General features: G+C 37.6%; 1 protein-coding gene across 3 annotated transcripts in view; it reads right to left on the bottom strand.

Moving 5' to 3' along the window:
* The window catches only part of LOC123714388 (caldesmon-like), a 32,474-nt gene that overhangs the window by 12,455 nt on the left and 2,779 nt on the right, over positions 1-17,240 (bottom strand). For 2 of the 3 annotated variants that reach the window (XM_045668625.1, XM_045668624.1), the window contains exons 6-18: positions 16,120-16,304; positions 15,667-15,819; positions 14,184-14,377; positions 13,739-13,845; positions 13,158-13,270; positions 12,711-12,807; positions 12,171-12,283; positions 2,284-2,361; positions 2,091-2,213; positions 1,794-1,937; positions 1,422-1,615; positions 1,137-1,269; positions 435-537 (exon numbers count right to left, since the gene is read on the bottom strand). In XM_045668625.1, the coding sequence (XP_045524581.1) occupies positions 435-537; positions 1,137-1,269; positions 1,422-1,615; positions 1,794-1,937; positions 2,091-2,213; positions 2,284-2,361; positions 12,171-12,283; positions 12,711-12,807; positions 13,158-13,270; positions 13,739-13,845; positions 14,184-14,377; positions 15,667-15,819; positions 16,120-16,304 (1,737 nt within the window). Of the gene's footprint in view, positions 1-176; positions 349-434; positions 538-1,136; positions 1,270-1,421; positions 1,616-1,793; positions 1,938-2,090; positions 2,214-2,283; positions 2,362-12,170; positions 12,284-12,710; positions 12,808-13,157; positions 13,271-13,738; positions 13,846-14,183; positions 14,378-15,666; positions 15,820-16,119; positions 16,305-17,240 lie in introns of those variants that run through there. The other variant, XM_045668626.1, reaches the window with a different exon arrangement.

Raw genomic sequence — 17,240 nt, 5'->3', positions numbered from 1 at the left:
GAATAATTCAAGAAAAATATATAGAACAACTCATGTGTTTATTTTACGAATAAATCGACAATTTTCTACTATTTATCCAAAGTTGTATAATATAACAAATGCTTTATTTTAATTATAATTTTATGTAATCTTATGTAGAAAACATAGATATTTATTTAAATTATTCTAGACGCAACTAAGATGTAAATACGCTTTCAAATGTAAGTTATCTATTTATTTCCTAAATAAAGACAAAATATCCTTTAAAATGTTTAATTTCACAACCACTAGTCATTATTAATCGACAAATTATATTTCATTCATTTAATCCGGTTAGATGAATATTTACCACCGTTTCTCGTTGGGGATCTATAAATTTAATTAAGAGTAATAAATATTTTAGCGGGAAAAGTATAATTTCTTATCACCTAAATCCTTATGAAAGGAATACGAACTTTGATCCCCGGCGCCAATGTCAAGCGGCGGGACCTCGCATTTCTCTTGCGCTATCTGGTTGCACTCAACACAGGGCTGCAGTTCTTCCTCCATCATATAAAGCTATACATAAAAACGAGAGATAAAATTAGCAAGCACGCATACTTTCGATAATGGTTTAAGGAATCTGTTAATGAAAACATAATTACAAAATATTTATTATTTACAGACAAACTCCTACGTCAGGTTAATTAATTAAAACCCTAATTTTGCATTTTTTTTTAGTTGTGAGATACACTCACAATTTCTGGTTTAGATTCGCAATTTCAACAAGCAAGATTAGAGCAGGTTTGTCGGATGAGACAATTACACAAAATCTAATTCAAATTCAAAAGTCATTTATTAATTTTGAAGTTTGGTTACGCGATCAGGAATTTTGTTATACATCGTAAATCTCTATACCTTTCCCCATAGATAAGTGAGCAGTTTTATGAAGTCTGAAACCCTGGAAAAGCAAGTCTATTCCTACTTCTTTTGTTTGAATTGTGACAGTCTTGCGCTTTAGAAATGTATTTATGAACGTACCTACATAATATTTTTATACACATATTGGGAGGCAACTGTTAAAATACTGATTTCTTTAAAGAATTCTCTTAGCGAGGCACGGTTTTAGTTTACATATAGCGCGTATTGCTTGTTTTTGTAATACAAAAATGACTGACCCGTCCGTCGGCTCCAAAGCCAGTGTATCGTTTAGTAGGCGCGCCCTCTGTCACCACGGCGGTGGCTTGTTCGCGGCGCGTACTCTCCGTCACCAAGGTGTGGGATCCACCACACCATCGCCGACAAACATGCCTATTATTTCATTCATTTGTTTTTAACAAAGATTTGAAACTTCTTGTTATATATTAACATTTGTTTGTTCCAAGGAAGGTTTTATTTTTAGTGACCGGAGTCGTGATCAAATTCTTCCCTCATAAGTCTCTTCTTTTTACAAAGGCGCTCACCTGTCATCGGGCAGGTCTGGGGGCATCCAGTCCTTTAAGCAGGGCTCCTTAGAGGGAGCACCGGCAGGCGGCGGGCGAAGAGCGGGCAATCGAGGCGGAGCACCACGGGTGGCGTCCCTAGGAGACATGAGCGCCGCTGTTCCGCACGCCGCGCAGGAAGCCCCCGCTGCCAACTGACGCTTCACTGCAGCCGCCTGGAATTAGAATCTGAACATTTATTCCAAATTATATTACTCCTGGATGATACAGATTTTATCGTCCTAAGCTAACTGGAAGTAAACGATCACCAATTATTTATTATTATTTAAAGATAATCCTATCACATCTTTCTACCTTAAATCTAAGTAAGAGTTTAGTCAGTAGTACAAATACCTTTGGTTCTCCGAGTACAGCGGCCAAAACCTGCAGACGGTCATGCAGCAGCTGCAGTTGCTTTTGTACTTCATCACGACACGACAGCAAGTCCAGGATCTCTGATTTGCCATCTAAGATCTTATTCAAGTCCTTCACTGCCGTCTGAAATGATACGATTAAGAGTGATCGTTAGAAGAACTCGACCGTTTACATTGTATAGATAGAACCTAATGACGGTCGATCTACATTAGACTTTTACCATAGGAAACGTCCTCTGTTTAATGTTCCCTTAATTTTAATATAAAAATAACGCACCATCCAGACATTATCCTGCCTCTGGAATTTGTCATGGCATACGGCCAGCCGTCGCTCTAAATCGGCGCGGGCCAAGGCGAATTCTGCCTCGGTTAGAAGACCGGCGAGACGAGATGTGTCAGCCTAAAATAATAAAAAATTGTGTACCTATTTCGATGTGAACAACAAAAAGGACTAAACTAAATAGACCCACCTTATCTCTTAGACCATCGGCAACTTCATCTTTGTCAGCTTTCTGCTCACGAAGTAACTCCACACACTCGACTAGGCTCTGCAATAATGAGGGAATATCAGTTTGTCTAAAACGTAAAACACTATAGTCGTACAAATTCCGTCGCCAGAAATTCATGCAAGAACTTTTCGCCATTTCTTTTTCCCACGAGTAGCAAACTTTAAAACTTAGTTTCAAATGTATTTCAAATTAAAATATTGTGTCACGAATAGTAGTAGTAATTATTTTTATAATAATAATATTTATTATGAGCCTACAATTATTTGTTCTATCTTTAGCGGATAGATGGTGTAAATTAAATGCCCAGATACTTAAAAAAATTATGTAATTCAAAAAAGGATGTGAACTGTACAATTATCGTAGGTCAAGTGACAGAAGTAGATAGATTTCTATGAAGAATCTTCAAGCGCCTGACGGGTGCGGGTGACGGCAATGTTCCCGCGATGGTGTTTTGGCGTAATATTAGTGCAGGCGTTAAGTCTGAACATCCTCCTGGCCGTTGAAAGATCACTTTCAACCTTGAAGTCTGTCGGCAGCCCTTTATTAGTGGTGATGTCTGCCATTCTCGCTGTTCCATAGGATCCCGGGATGAGGCGTAGTACCATATCTCCTATGTCCAGCTTTGATGATGATTGAGAGGGCAAACGGGCAGGAGGCTCGCGCCTGATGTTAAGTGATACCGCCGACCATGGACACTCTCAATGCCAGAGGGCTCGCGAGTGTGTTGTCGGCCTTTTAAGAATCTGTATGCTCTTTTCTTGAACGACCCTAAGTCGAATTGGTTTGGAAATACTTCAGTGGGCAGCTGGTTCCACATAGCGGTGGTGCGCGGCAAAAATTGCCTTTAGAAACGCTCAGTTATTGAAGGACGGACGTCGAGGTGATACGGGTGGAATTTTGTATTCTGCCTCGACGTCCGATGATGAAACTCAGCTGCAGGTATTAATGTGAACAACTCCTCTGAACACTCTGCCATGGTAAATACGGTAGAAGATGCAGAGTGACCCCACATCTCTACGCAACGCCAAAGGATCGAGCCGCTCTGAGAGGGATTGGTCATCGACGATTCGAACCGCTCTTCGTTGGATACGGTCAAGTGGAAGGAGCTGGTACTGGGGAGCCCCCGCCCAGAGGTGAGAACAGTATTCCATGTGGGGCCGTATTTGCGCTTTATAAAGTTGCAAGCGGTGGCCCGGAGTCGAAAAGAGGAGTAGCGACAAAGGATGTTTTTTTCGCGAAAACTTCTGTCTTCTTGGACTAGGTTTAGTCTACCCCAGTCCAAGACTCCACGTAGTATCTACTACGTGGAGTCTTGGACTGGGGGATTTCGACTTCAGACACAAGTTTGTTCCGGTACTCATCGACAACCGCCCGAGAAATACCTGCCCGGCCAGTATAAAGAGTATCCCCAGTGCTATCATCCGCATAGCCTTGTGGGACCCCAGCATTAACGGGTTTATGGTCCAAACATGCTCCGTTGATGACGACCTTGATGCTCCGATCGGCCAGAAGCTTCGAGAGCAGTGCTTTGTGCCACACCCGATCGAACTCTATCGCTATATCCAAACTAACCTCTAGCGCCTCCGCCCTGGACTCAATTGCATCTGCCCATCTATGTGTAAGGTATACTAGAAGGTCACCAGCCGAACAAGGTCGGGTTGAAAGCCGTACTGATAATCACTAATCAGCAAGTGGCCATCTAGATACCTCAAGAGCTGGCCATTAATAATAGATTCCATTATGGAATCTATCCATTATTTTGGAGAACAAGGAGGTTATAGGTATTGGGCGATACTTGGGCGGGTCAAAGCGATCGCTTTTTTTAGGGATCGGATGTATCGAAGCAAAATTTGTTCTCTGCTGCCACCTTTGCCAGAAGTGTTGCTGCATTTTTTCTAAGCGTTCATAGCGTTGAAGTTTACTTTCCTTTGAGTCACCCAGATGTTGCGACGGTGGAGCAGTTAACGGTCTCCCGATCAGGAAGTGTCCTGGGGAAAGGGAAAGGAGGTCTTTAGGAAAAGATGATAGAGGGCGCAAGGGACGGCTGTTCAAAATCGCCTCCACTTGTGTAAAGAAAGTATTAAGTTCCTCAAAAGTGAGGTGGCTATTGCCAACAACGCGTTTTAAGTGGAATTTTGTCGATTTAACGCCGGCTTCCCATATACCACCAAAATGAGGGGAGTAAGCCGGAATAAACTTAAACTGGATAGAATTTTGACTTGCAAAATCAAATAGAAGGTTTTGGTTTTGCTTGATAAATGATCCTAACTCCAAAATTTAAAAACTAACTGTTCTATATTTTCATTTTGCGATGAAGAGACAATGGCGTGATTACAGTGTATCCTATTGCTAGATACTGCTGAATTTATAGGACCAGAGATTATCCAACCTAACTGTGAACTCCTTAACTTAGGATTGTTTGGTCCTAGAGAACGTTGTTCGTTGCCTAGAATGTCCCTGAAGAGATCAGCACCTATTAGTACATCTATGGGAGCTGGCTGATAAAACATGGGGTCAGGCAACTGAATATTATCTGGTAACTAAACTTTGGCAAACGACCGGAGCTCATTTACCACAAAACACGATAACATTACACCGAAATTACTATTTGTTGCTTTTAATTACATTCATTGAAGAAGTGTTGCCTATAGCAATGACCTTGTGCCAATGTGGCGAGACTTTAATGACAGTCTGGTCCTTAGGGACTATATAAATGACGATTGGCTTTCGCAATCTAAAAGAGCACGAACTTTGACCTTTTGGTGATCAACTGGATTCGATACTTCAATGATAGCAGTAGATAATAGCACCTGATTTGTATTGTGATTAGAATAGTTAAGGATAATTTCATTTTCATCTTGTTCATCAATGAGAGCGAGGTGGCTTGAGGAGGATGATGGGCGATGGAGCAGACTATTGTGACGCTCAGTGCAGCCGCGTTCACGGCATGGACCCATGCAACATTCGCTTTCGGGGTGACCTTGTCTCAAAAAATTAACACAATTTATACTTCGTCCCTTCAATCATTCGCTCGTCAACCCCCTTCGCTTTAAACGTTGGACCATCATATATCCTATGACGCTCATTGCAAACAATACAGATAAATGTAGTATTTGGTTTCTTGCTATAATTATTGCTGGTGCTCGCAAACGATTTTGCGACATTAATTTGATTTTGACCTTGCCTTTGAATATAATTATTATTAGCTAAAGAATGCACCGGAGCACTGGTCACCTTTGACACGCTAGTAACGTCAGACCGATTATTACGATTCAATGACTCGAGCACATCAGCACGGTCTAACATAAATTTATAAAATTGTTCGAGGGTAGGAACGTCGCCTTCCAAATTGTTGCGATATTCCTCCCATTTTAACAACGTATTGTTATCTAACTTAGATTATAACATAAATATTATTAGTACATCCCATTTGTCAGTGGGTTGTCGTAGGCTTGTTAAGGCGCATCCATGTCCAGAGAGAACCTGCATGAGCCGATCCCCACCATCGGTCCACCTAGTGTTTCAAAAAGGGACGAATATAAGATCAACAGTTTGTAAACCAAACCGACATTCACTTAACTCATCCCTCCATTCTTGCAAAATTAAGCGGCGATACTCCTCCTTCCAGACCTTGACTATCTCCAGAGGTGGGTCAAAAACACCACTCCTGGCTTCAGCTCTTCTCCAAAAAATGTCTCCCAAAGCCAAAGCTTCCAAGTGCCAAGGTGGAGTGGCGGCTATGACACATGATACATCACAGGATACTGTACGGTATGCCCTCGCAATTCTAATGGCAACGCTGTTTGTTGTAAAATGTCAACTAATCCGCCCATATCGGACACCCATAAAGAGCCTTCGCACGTACTACACCAGCATAAGGCTACAGCCCCCGCCTGGCCCACCTATAATTGACATTATACGACCCAAAGCCGCAGTTGCAGTTGAATCAAGCTTGGGTGCCAGAGCTGCAAAATAAGCTTTGAAATTCCAACGGGCATCAAGAACCAACCCGAGGTATTTTAAAGTCGACTTTACTGCCATATGAACGCCATCCACAATTATTTCAGCGCCTCTAGGTGGAGGCCTCCTAGCAAAACAAATGACTTCAGATTTTTGTAAAGTCACTCGAAGACCAAGTTGTCTTATACGAGTCACTACTTGTTCTACTCCAGCAGTAGCTAACAAACTCGCCTCTTGATAATTACATCCCTTGGCCGTCACAAGTGTATCGTCAGCATAACATATTAAGCCTACTCCTGGCATCAGTCTACCTCGAAGAACTGCATCAAATCCAATGTTCCACAAAAGGGGCCCAAGAACCGACCCCTGTGGAACTCCACATCGACCCTGATAACATCTCCAACCTTCCCAACTTGGATAAATGATCGATCGATCAGAGAGATAAGCTCCTACTACATGACCTAAGTACACAGGCACACCATGATAAAAGAGACCATCCATAATCGCTGTCCAGGGTATAGTATTTCAAGCATTCGCAATATCTAGCGAAACCGCCAACACAACCCCACCACCAGAGACAGTTTCTTCGCACAAGTCCCTTAACTTAGCTAACGCGTCAATTGTAGAGCAAGCACACCGAAAACCGAATTGAGTATCAGACAGATTTGGACCAACGATTAAAAGATGCTTCTCGAGGCGCGAGACAATTATTCGCTCAAACAGTTTGCCCACCTCAGCAAGTAAAACAAAGGGTCGATAGCTCGGTTACCCTAACTTCCTAAGAAGAAGCAATTGACCGACTTACAAGCTAATAGGGAATATGCCGTTTCTCAAAAGATCAGAAAGGAGATCTCGAAATCTGTTAAATAAACCATTATTAAGAGATTGCGCCCAAACCGTTTCATGCAATCCATCAGGACCAGGAGCGGTTTTTTTGTTGTATTTAAAAAAAAGGCTTGCATCAAATCGTTGGATGAGAAGCGACACCCGCTTGTCATCATTGTGACTGTATAGATGATACGGTGAGGCATACAGTTGAGGAGTGTCCGGCTTGGGACTTCTTTCGCTCGGTGCTTGCTGATAGCATTTATGGCAATCTGTTGCTTCCACTAATTATTCAAAGAATGGTGGAAGCTGACAATGACGGTCCTTGGAATGCCTTCAAGGCTTTTTGTGAATCCGTCGTGAGTCAGAAAGAGAATGCGGACCGTCAGCGGGAAAATGATTTATATGCTCCGCCAGTAACGAAACGACGACCGGGGCAGCAACGCCGTGTTTTCGCACGACTGCCCTAAGTTAAGATTTTGAAGATTTGTGCGTGAGAGGGGTCATGGTTGTATTGTGGCATTCGCGTTTGGCGGGGTTAGGATAGGGCTCAGCTGTTACCTGCCTCCGCCCTTTGGCGAGCTGAAGTCATCCGTCAGGTTTTAGTGGGTAGGGTTTATTAAGTCTGAGTCCCACATAATCCCTGCTGGTGTAAAATACCGTAGGGATATGCGTAAAAGCATTTCCTAACGTAATAAAAGGCTTGTTAAGGCGCGCAAATTTTGGTCACGTGGTCAACCTAAAATCGTAGAGATCGCTCTGATTCCCGTAGAAGCTGTTTAATATTAAATAATGATGTTAAATGATGATTAATCAATATTCTTTTGTAGTCGTATCTATTACAAATCATCTTCTACGCTTCAGCATAATTGTTGGTTGACACCTCAAAATAATCCTGGCCGCGTCGCCTTGCAAATAACATACGAGGTAATGGAATTTATGGATGTCTAATAGGTGATCATTCTTATGTATCAGATTTTCAAAAGTATCCCGAAACTCCAACCAACGGAAATATGCGCCATCAAATTTGGCTATTTGAATTTGAGGGAATTTCAACCCTAACTCGTGGGGGTGATTAGGATAATCTATGCAACATGACGCGTTGTGACCCGAATTGCGCCTTTTTCGCATTCTAATTTTTAGAGAATTTTTCGACTTAAAGTTTTGGCGTTTGCTATATTCATAATTATATCTTGCTCAATTTTATCGCGTTCCTCAATTTCAGCCGAAATATTTTCATATCCTAAAACCTCTATTTCACTCTGCAAATCATCAACCTTCATTGACAACGCTTCAAATTTAGCGAGTTTTAAATCTAACTCCGTTAATTGAACATTGTTTAGTTCCATTAAACAGGCAATGCTATTTAAATAATTTTTAAATTTTGTAACTTGTCCCTTGGCGGACGTTCTTCTAGTGATAAAATCATGTAAACTTTGTTTATTCATTTCTTCTGTCATTAAATATAAAACTTACGAACAAACAACAACAAAAAAATATAATTTAAACTTTTCTTCTTTGGTAGTCAGTTAACTAAATATTGATTCTCTTTATTTAAATAGCAATGCAATTCCTACGTAATTCAATTGAAATGGCTCACGTTCCTGGTTCTGGTGGTACTTGCCGCTCAGGGAACCCGGCTGCGTACGCTCATCAGTTCACTCCCAGCCGGTGCAGGAGCCGCGACCGGCCAATGTAATCCAACGGGATAAGTATGTAAATGCAAACGGCGCACGGCAATGATAAATATTAGCCTGAAATATTCGGCAAATACGCTAAATATTGTATTATAAACAATACAAAACCGAGAAAACCTAAAATACGAAACTAACGTTACTTCGTAAAATAATTTTGACTTTATATCAATTGAGTGACCTTTTTTTATTGCTTAATATACTTCCATTAACCTATTTTACGGATTGAATGATTAATGTATTAATTTAGATAATATTAATACATAAATTATAATAAATAGCTAAAAGTTAATTCCTTTGTTCACTTTTTTATACATACGGGTAGGTAAAAAAAGATGATGCAATTTTGCATTAAATAACAAATTTACGTGTATAAAACGCTGTAAAACTTGTCTAAAAACACTTAATTTACACAAATGACGAACGATTTTGAATATTATTTTGTTAGTTAGTAGTTTTTTTAGGAATTAGTTAAGTAAGGCCACTTATCTTAGCGGACGAACTCTTAACTGCTCGATATGAAACTTCTGATTCACTGCTCGAATCTTCTTTGTTTTTCTGCTATTCAATACAGCCCGTGATTTAGAAATATCCACTGCAAGGCTCCATCCACAGGAATGATTTGATGTGATGTTGAAGATCGTTAGGTCGCGGCGCTAACCGGTGTTTCGTCGTATTTACGTATTAATTGTTATTATTTCGCGGATTCTTCTTTGTTCCCCTCATGGGCCACCATGTTCTATGTTTAGCGGATAGATGGTGTAAATTAAATGCCCAGATACTTAATAAATTAATATGATTCAAAAAAAGTATGTGAATTGTACAATGATCGTACGTCAAGTACAGGGAGGGGACAGTCTCATACAACGTGATTTTTCTTTCGATGGTAGCGCTCTCTATAGACGATCTCCTAGATTCTACTGTGCTCAAGAGATGCCGCTTTAATAAAAAAATGTGATTACCATTTCAAACGTTCAAAAACTACTTTGCTTTTACGCGAAATTTACTTTTACGCATATTTAGAGGCAGATTAATTAAATAAATAATTTGATTTAACTAAATTATGCAATTTATCAAAATATCTAAAAGATATTTTCTAAAATTTTCACATAAAATTAATATTATATTAGGTATTTGAATTCCAACTCCCAACGGCAAAAGCGTCAAAACAATAATTTTAAATTACAAACTGACTCGTGCTTGTTGCGTTTCCATTTTGCTGTAGTTCATTTTGTATTTTATCCTGTTTTCTGTATTGTGAGATACTCTAGTAAGCACGTCGAGTCGAACTTTTAGTTTCTCTGGCATACTGTCGGGATTCTGCACTCGATTGTTCAGTGTAAATTGGTGTTTTAAGACTTTTCGAAAGGACGCTATTTCGTGGTGTTTTTGTGATTTCGGTCACAATGCCTAAACGATGTGTGTTTGGTTGTTCACCTAGTGGTAATTGATGCATTTTCTATAATATAATGTATAGTAGTACTAGTACTAAGTGTAAACTAAGCGATAGAAATATCACGGAAAGTGGAAATCCATATATAATCTGCTTGCAAGAGACAGTCTTACTAGCATACTTTACGAAATATGATTGCATGCAGACTTAGGTAAGACAGCCTTTAAGGCATGTCTACTATTCAGATTATTATAGTTAATTAATTACACTGCCTATCCCGTAAGGGATTACAGGCATAAAAGGGGAATGTATTGTTTAAATAGATATTAACAGAACAGATTATTTAAATTACGAAATTGTGTGGTCTTATCCATCTCAGCAACAGCAGAATTTTAATTTTATTTATTTCAGTACACAAAGCAACTATGAAACATTATTTCATGATTTAATGTTGAATCTTAAAACTTTATCAACATATTGACATGCATATTTTATCTTATTTTTCAGTATTTTTTAAGGAGCATTCAAAGCCTTGTTGCTTAATAATTATAAACGCCCATTCAGTGCAATCTAATTGAAGAAGAATGAAGTCCAAGTGAAGAAGATAAAAACGATAGAAAGATAAAACCTTAGACTTTTTTCTCAAGGAAAATCAACTGATAGAAGCTTACGTTCCTGAAGAAAGTAAAATTTCATTTAGGGAGGAATTTATACACAACGCCAGTGAAGGTCAATGTGATTTAGGACACCCCGCATACGTTTGCGGCTAGGTCCTCCCAAAGTCTTTGAAATGTATCATTAAAAGTTGCAAAACATGCGAAAAAGATGTGTTAGGGCATCAAAATGAAACTAACAAAAGCTACATATGATCAAAAAAATATTTTTAAAATATGAAGTCGTTAAATTATCCATCACTTGAGTTAGACCAATGTTTTAAGGAAATACAAAGTGTATGTGTGACACATTTAAAAAAAATGTTCCACTGTACACTGACATATTTGTGTCATTTTCCTTCAAATGTGTAACAAATAAAGAGGCTCTCAAAAAAAATTTGAAGAAATGACACTGAATATCTTAATATACAGTTGGTGCAGGTTGGAATCAACTGAATATTATGTGGGAAATTGACATACGCTGTTGATGATGAAATGAAATCTTTCACCCAAGAATATTTCAACAAACATTTTAAGAAATAAATATTTCGTTTTTGTTAATGGTCTTTTATTTAATTAATTGTATCATGTAGGTAAATAAATATTTTTGTCAGTTTATAGGTATTGAAAAGTAAAGCAGTTACAAATATTGTAATACAACCAATATGAGTTATTCTACTCACGAACTTCAATATTGATTTAACTAATAAGAACTAGGTACAACTACTACTTTGGTCTAGATTATATAATATATTCCTATATAATCTATACCATTGTAGTACTTGTATCTAATTCTCTACCTTTTATAGTGCCTAGCTATGTTTTGGTACACACACACATACATTTAGTTAGTTTTCGATATTGATAAGAGATGACATTGTATGTTCACAATGACGTATAGATTAAGATATAACAAAAAAGCTGTAAGATGGCTCTCTATTCCCAGTATATATTATTTCTATATGGTCAAGTTACATGAGAGGACAGATTTGTAAGAAGAATCTTCAAGCGCCTGTCGGGTGCGGGTGACGGCAATGTTCCCGCGATGGTGTTTTGGCGTAATATTTGCGCAGGCGTTAAGTCTGAACAAGTATATTTTTATATCGATACTACAAAACAACAAAATATATACAATTTTTTAAAAATAATAATGAGCCTGCGTCACGCCCAATAATCGCAGCCCATAGACAACCATTTTTAGTGGGTGCGTTGCCGGTTGTCTTCGGATTGTTTCTCGATGACAAAACAGCGTGTAAAAAAATTAAGACAACTGACGAACTAAATCTCAACGTAATTGCTTCTTTAATTAGGTAAGACACAAACCCTAAGTTCATCAGCCAGCTGCGTCTGCAACTTGGTGAGTGCGCGATGAGAGTGTAATGTCGACTCCAACTCAGTCACCAGCTCTTGATACCGGCTCGTAAGCTCCACGACCGCTTTACAAAACAAACAAATTAGATACGATCTAATGGTATAGCGTTCTTCACTCTCGGTACATTTACGACTCTTTCATACTTTTCCTTCACGTGAAAATTCGGCCACTTAAAGTAACATAAAAATATTGCGTAAAAAATTTAGTTTTACGTGTTGCCACCGGGGCGCTGTAATATGTACGTGGTTAAGCCTGGCTAATGCACCGAGTGTCTAGATAACATAATATAATACTATTATAATACATATTTATTATAATATATAATACTAATACTAGATCGAATGTGCCAGGCATTCATAGAGAAAACATATACGAAGAATAAACAAGAATACTAACAACGTGAGAAAGCGACGGTAGACGTCCGGACGAGTAATATGTTTTTTTTCTTTTCTTTTTACACACCATCAAATAAACTGAAGAAGTAAATTAACCTGCAGTTTCTGCATTATTATTGACAGTCTCCAACAGTGTCAGTCCTCCTTGCAAGTCGCCTCGCATCTGTACCATTTGCTCACGGAAACTTTGCATCTAAAACAAAAAATAGTTCAAATTTTTATTTCTAAATATGAAAAACGGACATAAAAACGACTACCGCTGACCGCCCGAATTGTTTTAACATGAACATGATATTTACTCCTATTTCTTCTTTCTAAGAGTACTGCAAAATATTTGCGCTTAATCAAACCTTTAAAGCAAATTAGCCAGGAGCACTAATGTTTCAATTAAGTAGCATTATAATACATAGTTATAACAATGCGTAAATTCGAATAAGACTATATCTTCTAATATCTGTATATAAAAGTTTAAATAATACATCTCACAAAAATACAGTTGGTATCACGTACATTGCAAAAGTATTCAATAAAATACACATTTACCTGAGTGGAGAGGCCTGCGTCAAAGCCATGTAGCTGGTCTGCGTAGTCGACGGCCAGCGAGTGCAAAGTCGATATACGGACGTCCAGAGTCGTCGCCACGTCCACCTTGTCGGCTGTAAAACATTTATTCTGTATTTAGTATCAACTAAATACTAATTATTATTAATAATACTTTATTATGTTAAATATACTTTTTAGAGAATAAGGTTTGATTTAAATTACTTATAAGTATACATTTATGCTAGATCCGTAATATTAAATTGTGTCTTTAAGCAGAGACAATCTATATTTAAAAAAATAAATATAATGTCAGGAAATGCTCGTATTTTCAGAAGTTGTTCTGATCGGTTCAATTAACCGTTGAATCCGCTGTTCGTTATAACGTCAAATTATAATTTGCTCGAATCAATCTAAATTATATAATGAAATTATTCATGTCTTTTGTGACGGTATTTCTCCGACATATATATAAATAACAATCTATTATTAGTTAATATTACCCCTAAAAGAGTTCTCAATGTGTTGGACGCCTGATAAATTACAGATTGTAATAAGATATACTATATATACTATTAGCCTACAAGCAGATTTAGCAGTGTGTAAAGCGTTGTCAGCAGTTGCACCAGCGCGGGATGTCATCAAGTTCATTGATTTTATGAGTTCTTCACGCAAACGATTCACAGCGTCACTGAAAATAATTTCCAATTAAATACATTACAAAGCTATTTTAGCAAACCTGAATTTTATAAATACAATTTTTGTAATAGTCACCAACTGTGCCTCAAAGAATAATAATAATAAACCGTTTAATTACAAAGAAAGTGGTACATTCAGATTGACTCATTATAAAAAGACCATAATCAGCCATATAAAATATAATAGGCAAGCAAATTTCAAAGAGTAAGAACATTATCATAATGTCATAATAATAAGTTGTCCTAGTCACCATCCCCTTGAGAAGTTGATTACAAACTGTGATTTCTTTAATGCTGGGAAAAATTCTTAATATGACAATTATACACTCACTCCATTTCATCCCGAGTTACTCCTTGGTCTAAAGTGGTAGTGGATACTCTTGACGAGGGCTGCTTCATGATGGAAACCGAAGGACGTGGCGCTGGGGCAGTACTGGGGCGGGGGACCGTGGCACCCTCTGATATCTTCACCGAGGGAGCTATTATGACCGACTTACGAGAAAGTGATGGACGTGTTTTCAGATCCTGAAAGAAATATATAAAGGACCAAAAATAACATAGAATAATTTATATATATAATATATATATATATATATATATATAATAATTTATATTATTTTTTGATTATTTTTTTATGATATTTAGTTCTTGTGTTTGTAATAAAATTCTTCCTATGTCATGTGTGATATTTTTTGTAATTAATACGTGTGTACAAGACCTACTTAAAATGAATCCAGCATTATATTTAGCTATTGCATTACACAATTACAACCAACTGTCAATAATGCAATCATTTAAGTACACAACAAACGCAAGTTTAACGATTTCAATTACATACAACTTTTGTATTTCTAAAATAGAATATTCTTTGTGTCAGTTTTCTAAAAAGGTACTTTTATGAAATAATTTCATAGATTGATCGCTACATTTCATAATATGTATAATTTCTTATTCGCTTGTTTGGACTGACTGGCAGAAATTGATTTCATAATTGCAAAGATAGTGTAACATTTGAGCGTTTTTCAAGGCAATTTTTGCCGCGCACCACCGCTATGTGGAACCAGCTGCCCACTGAAGTATTTCCGAACCAATTCGACTTAGGGTCCTTCAAGAAAAGAGCGTACAAATTCTTAAAAGGCCGGCAACGCACTCGCGAGCCCTCTGGCATTGAGAGTGTCCATGGGCGGCGGTATCACTTAACATCAGGTGAGCCTCCTGCCCGTTTGCCCCCTATTTTATAAAAAAAAACATTAATGATACGTTTTGTGTCATGTGTATGAACTCAGGACTTAAAAAATATTGATAAAGCCTTTACAAAATGTATTTTAACCAATCTCTGCTGCTAATGTATTGTTTGTCAGAAAATTATGTAACTAAAATTAATTTTAGTTAATAATTAGATGCGTAAACCAAATGTTAGCAATGTAATTACACTTGTAACAAATAAATTGTAATACATCAGTTTACTCATAGTGTTATATAACATTCTCGCTTCCGATAGTGTCCAATAGGTCGTCTACACTTATATTAACGTCTGACATAGAGTTAAGAGCCCCTAAATAAGCCAAGTTAGTTTGTTGTTAATACAGCGTCACAACCCCACTACCCCTAATTTTATATTAGTCATAAGCTCATGTATTACACGATTAAAGCCAGTTTACACACAGCTTCAAAGAAAGATTTTCATTTATTTCAACATACATAACTCATGCGTTAACATATATTGTCTGCTTTTATTATCTGTTTTATAATGTAATAAAGTTTATCGATTGTCATAATTCTCTAAATATTAATAATATATTATTTTATAAAACCTCAGCTCTCATATCAGCAGCTGCTCGCTCCATCTGTATCTCTTCCATTTGCTGCCCCAGGTCTTCCGGCAGTTCTCCGGCAGCAGCCAATTGTGTAAGGAGACCGGTCATACGAGCAATAGCACTCTCCGCTGCCTTGACACGGGCGTCAATCTAAAACAGTTTAGATAAAAATTTTGGTAAAATTTATCTCATTTACCATACCTTTATCACCTTTTAATATTTACCACGACTTTCAAGAAAAAGGAGGTTATCAGTTTATCCTGTATGCGATGTTGTCGTAATCGAATTATAGTATACAATCTATTGAGATTTCAGGTCCAAGTACCTGTACTATATTTCGTTAGCGCATGTATATTATGTTTGTTTGTCCACAAACTTAGAAACTAAAAGTCATTTCAACATATTTTTTCGTGGTTGAAGAAAATACTTGTATACGTCAATGAGACCAACCTGCATCGCCTGCATAGTATCTGGTAAAGTTGCCTGTCCCTTCGCCAGATCACTTCTTAGCTTCGCATTGTCTGGCATGGCCAATGGCTGGGGTACTGCCATGTCCCTCAAATCTTTCACTGCGGCCTCCAGTAAGGCAAATTGTGACTGTGTCACCACTTCAATACTACCACGACCCTGAGCATCTATATACATACAGGTCATGTATAAATCTTGACATACCCCGATTAGCCTTTATAGTCAGACCAGAGTGTAGTTGTATTATCTTTGCCGAGCTTTGTCCTCAAAATTATCATAGATCACATGTAGATATTGAGAGTTACATAGGTTGTATGTAGGTATCTATTTCGCAGGAATATGAACTTACATAATGGTTATATGTATAAGTACACGATAAATTAAATACACTTTGATTGAAAGAAGGATATCGATATATTCTTGGTCTTGGTCTTCTTGTAAAGATTACAACAAAATGAAATGGTAAAATTTACATAAACTTAAATATAAGTACATTATTAGCTAGATGCTTTCAGCTATCAGATTTGTTTTCTATCTTAACAGTTATTAATTATGAGATGGTAACTAAACCCAGTTACATATTTATTGAATCGAATCACTAACACATCACATACTTGTTGCAAATGACAAATCAGAGTTATTTCGCTGATTTATTACTCTGTTGTAAAATTTACCAAACATATTTGAGCTTCCGCTCCACCCAGCTGTCTTCCAAATGAAACCTACATTAACACCTAATTTATATGCCTTAGAGGTGGCAGTGTGCCTGTGGGCGTACTGTGGGCTATAACAATGCTTATATTGATTCCACAGCTATCCAAGGTGGTCTTCTTAACCCTTTTCCCCTTGATACGGAAACATTATATCTATGTAAAAACGCAATGTACACACAGGGCACAATTCCCCACGGTCATAAAAACAACGTAATATTAGTTCGTAATCGTGCGAAATGTCTTATCTTACAACTTGAGATTTTGAAAAATTTGTTTAATGCAGATTTAAGTTTCTCAGTTTTTTCTTGAGGTTAACCGACTTTAAAAGATGTAGAGTTCATTATAAACCCTAAAAATGACAAGAATTTGATAGAAAAAGATTACTCTTTT

Source organism: Pieris brassicae, chromosome 9 (genome assembly GCF_905147105.1).
Source record: "Pieris brassicae chromosome 9, ilPieBrab1.1, whole genome shotgun sequence".
Lineage (NCBI taxonomy): Eukaryota > Metazoa > Arthropoda > Insecta > Lepidoptera > Pieridae > Pieris > Pieris brassicae.
Note: the sequence above shows the minus strand (reverse complement) of the source record. Positions and strands in the feature narration are given on the sequence as shown.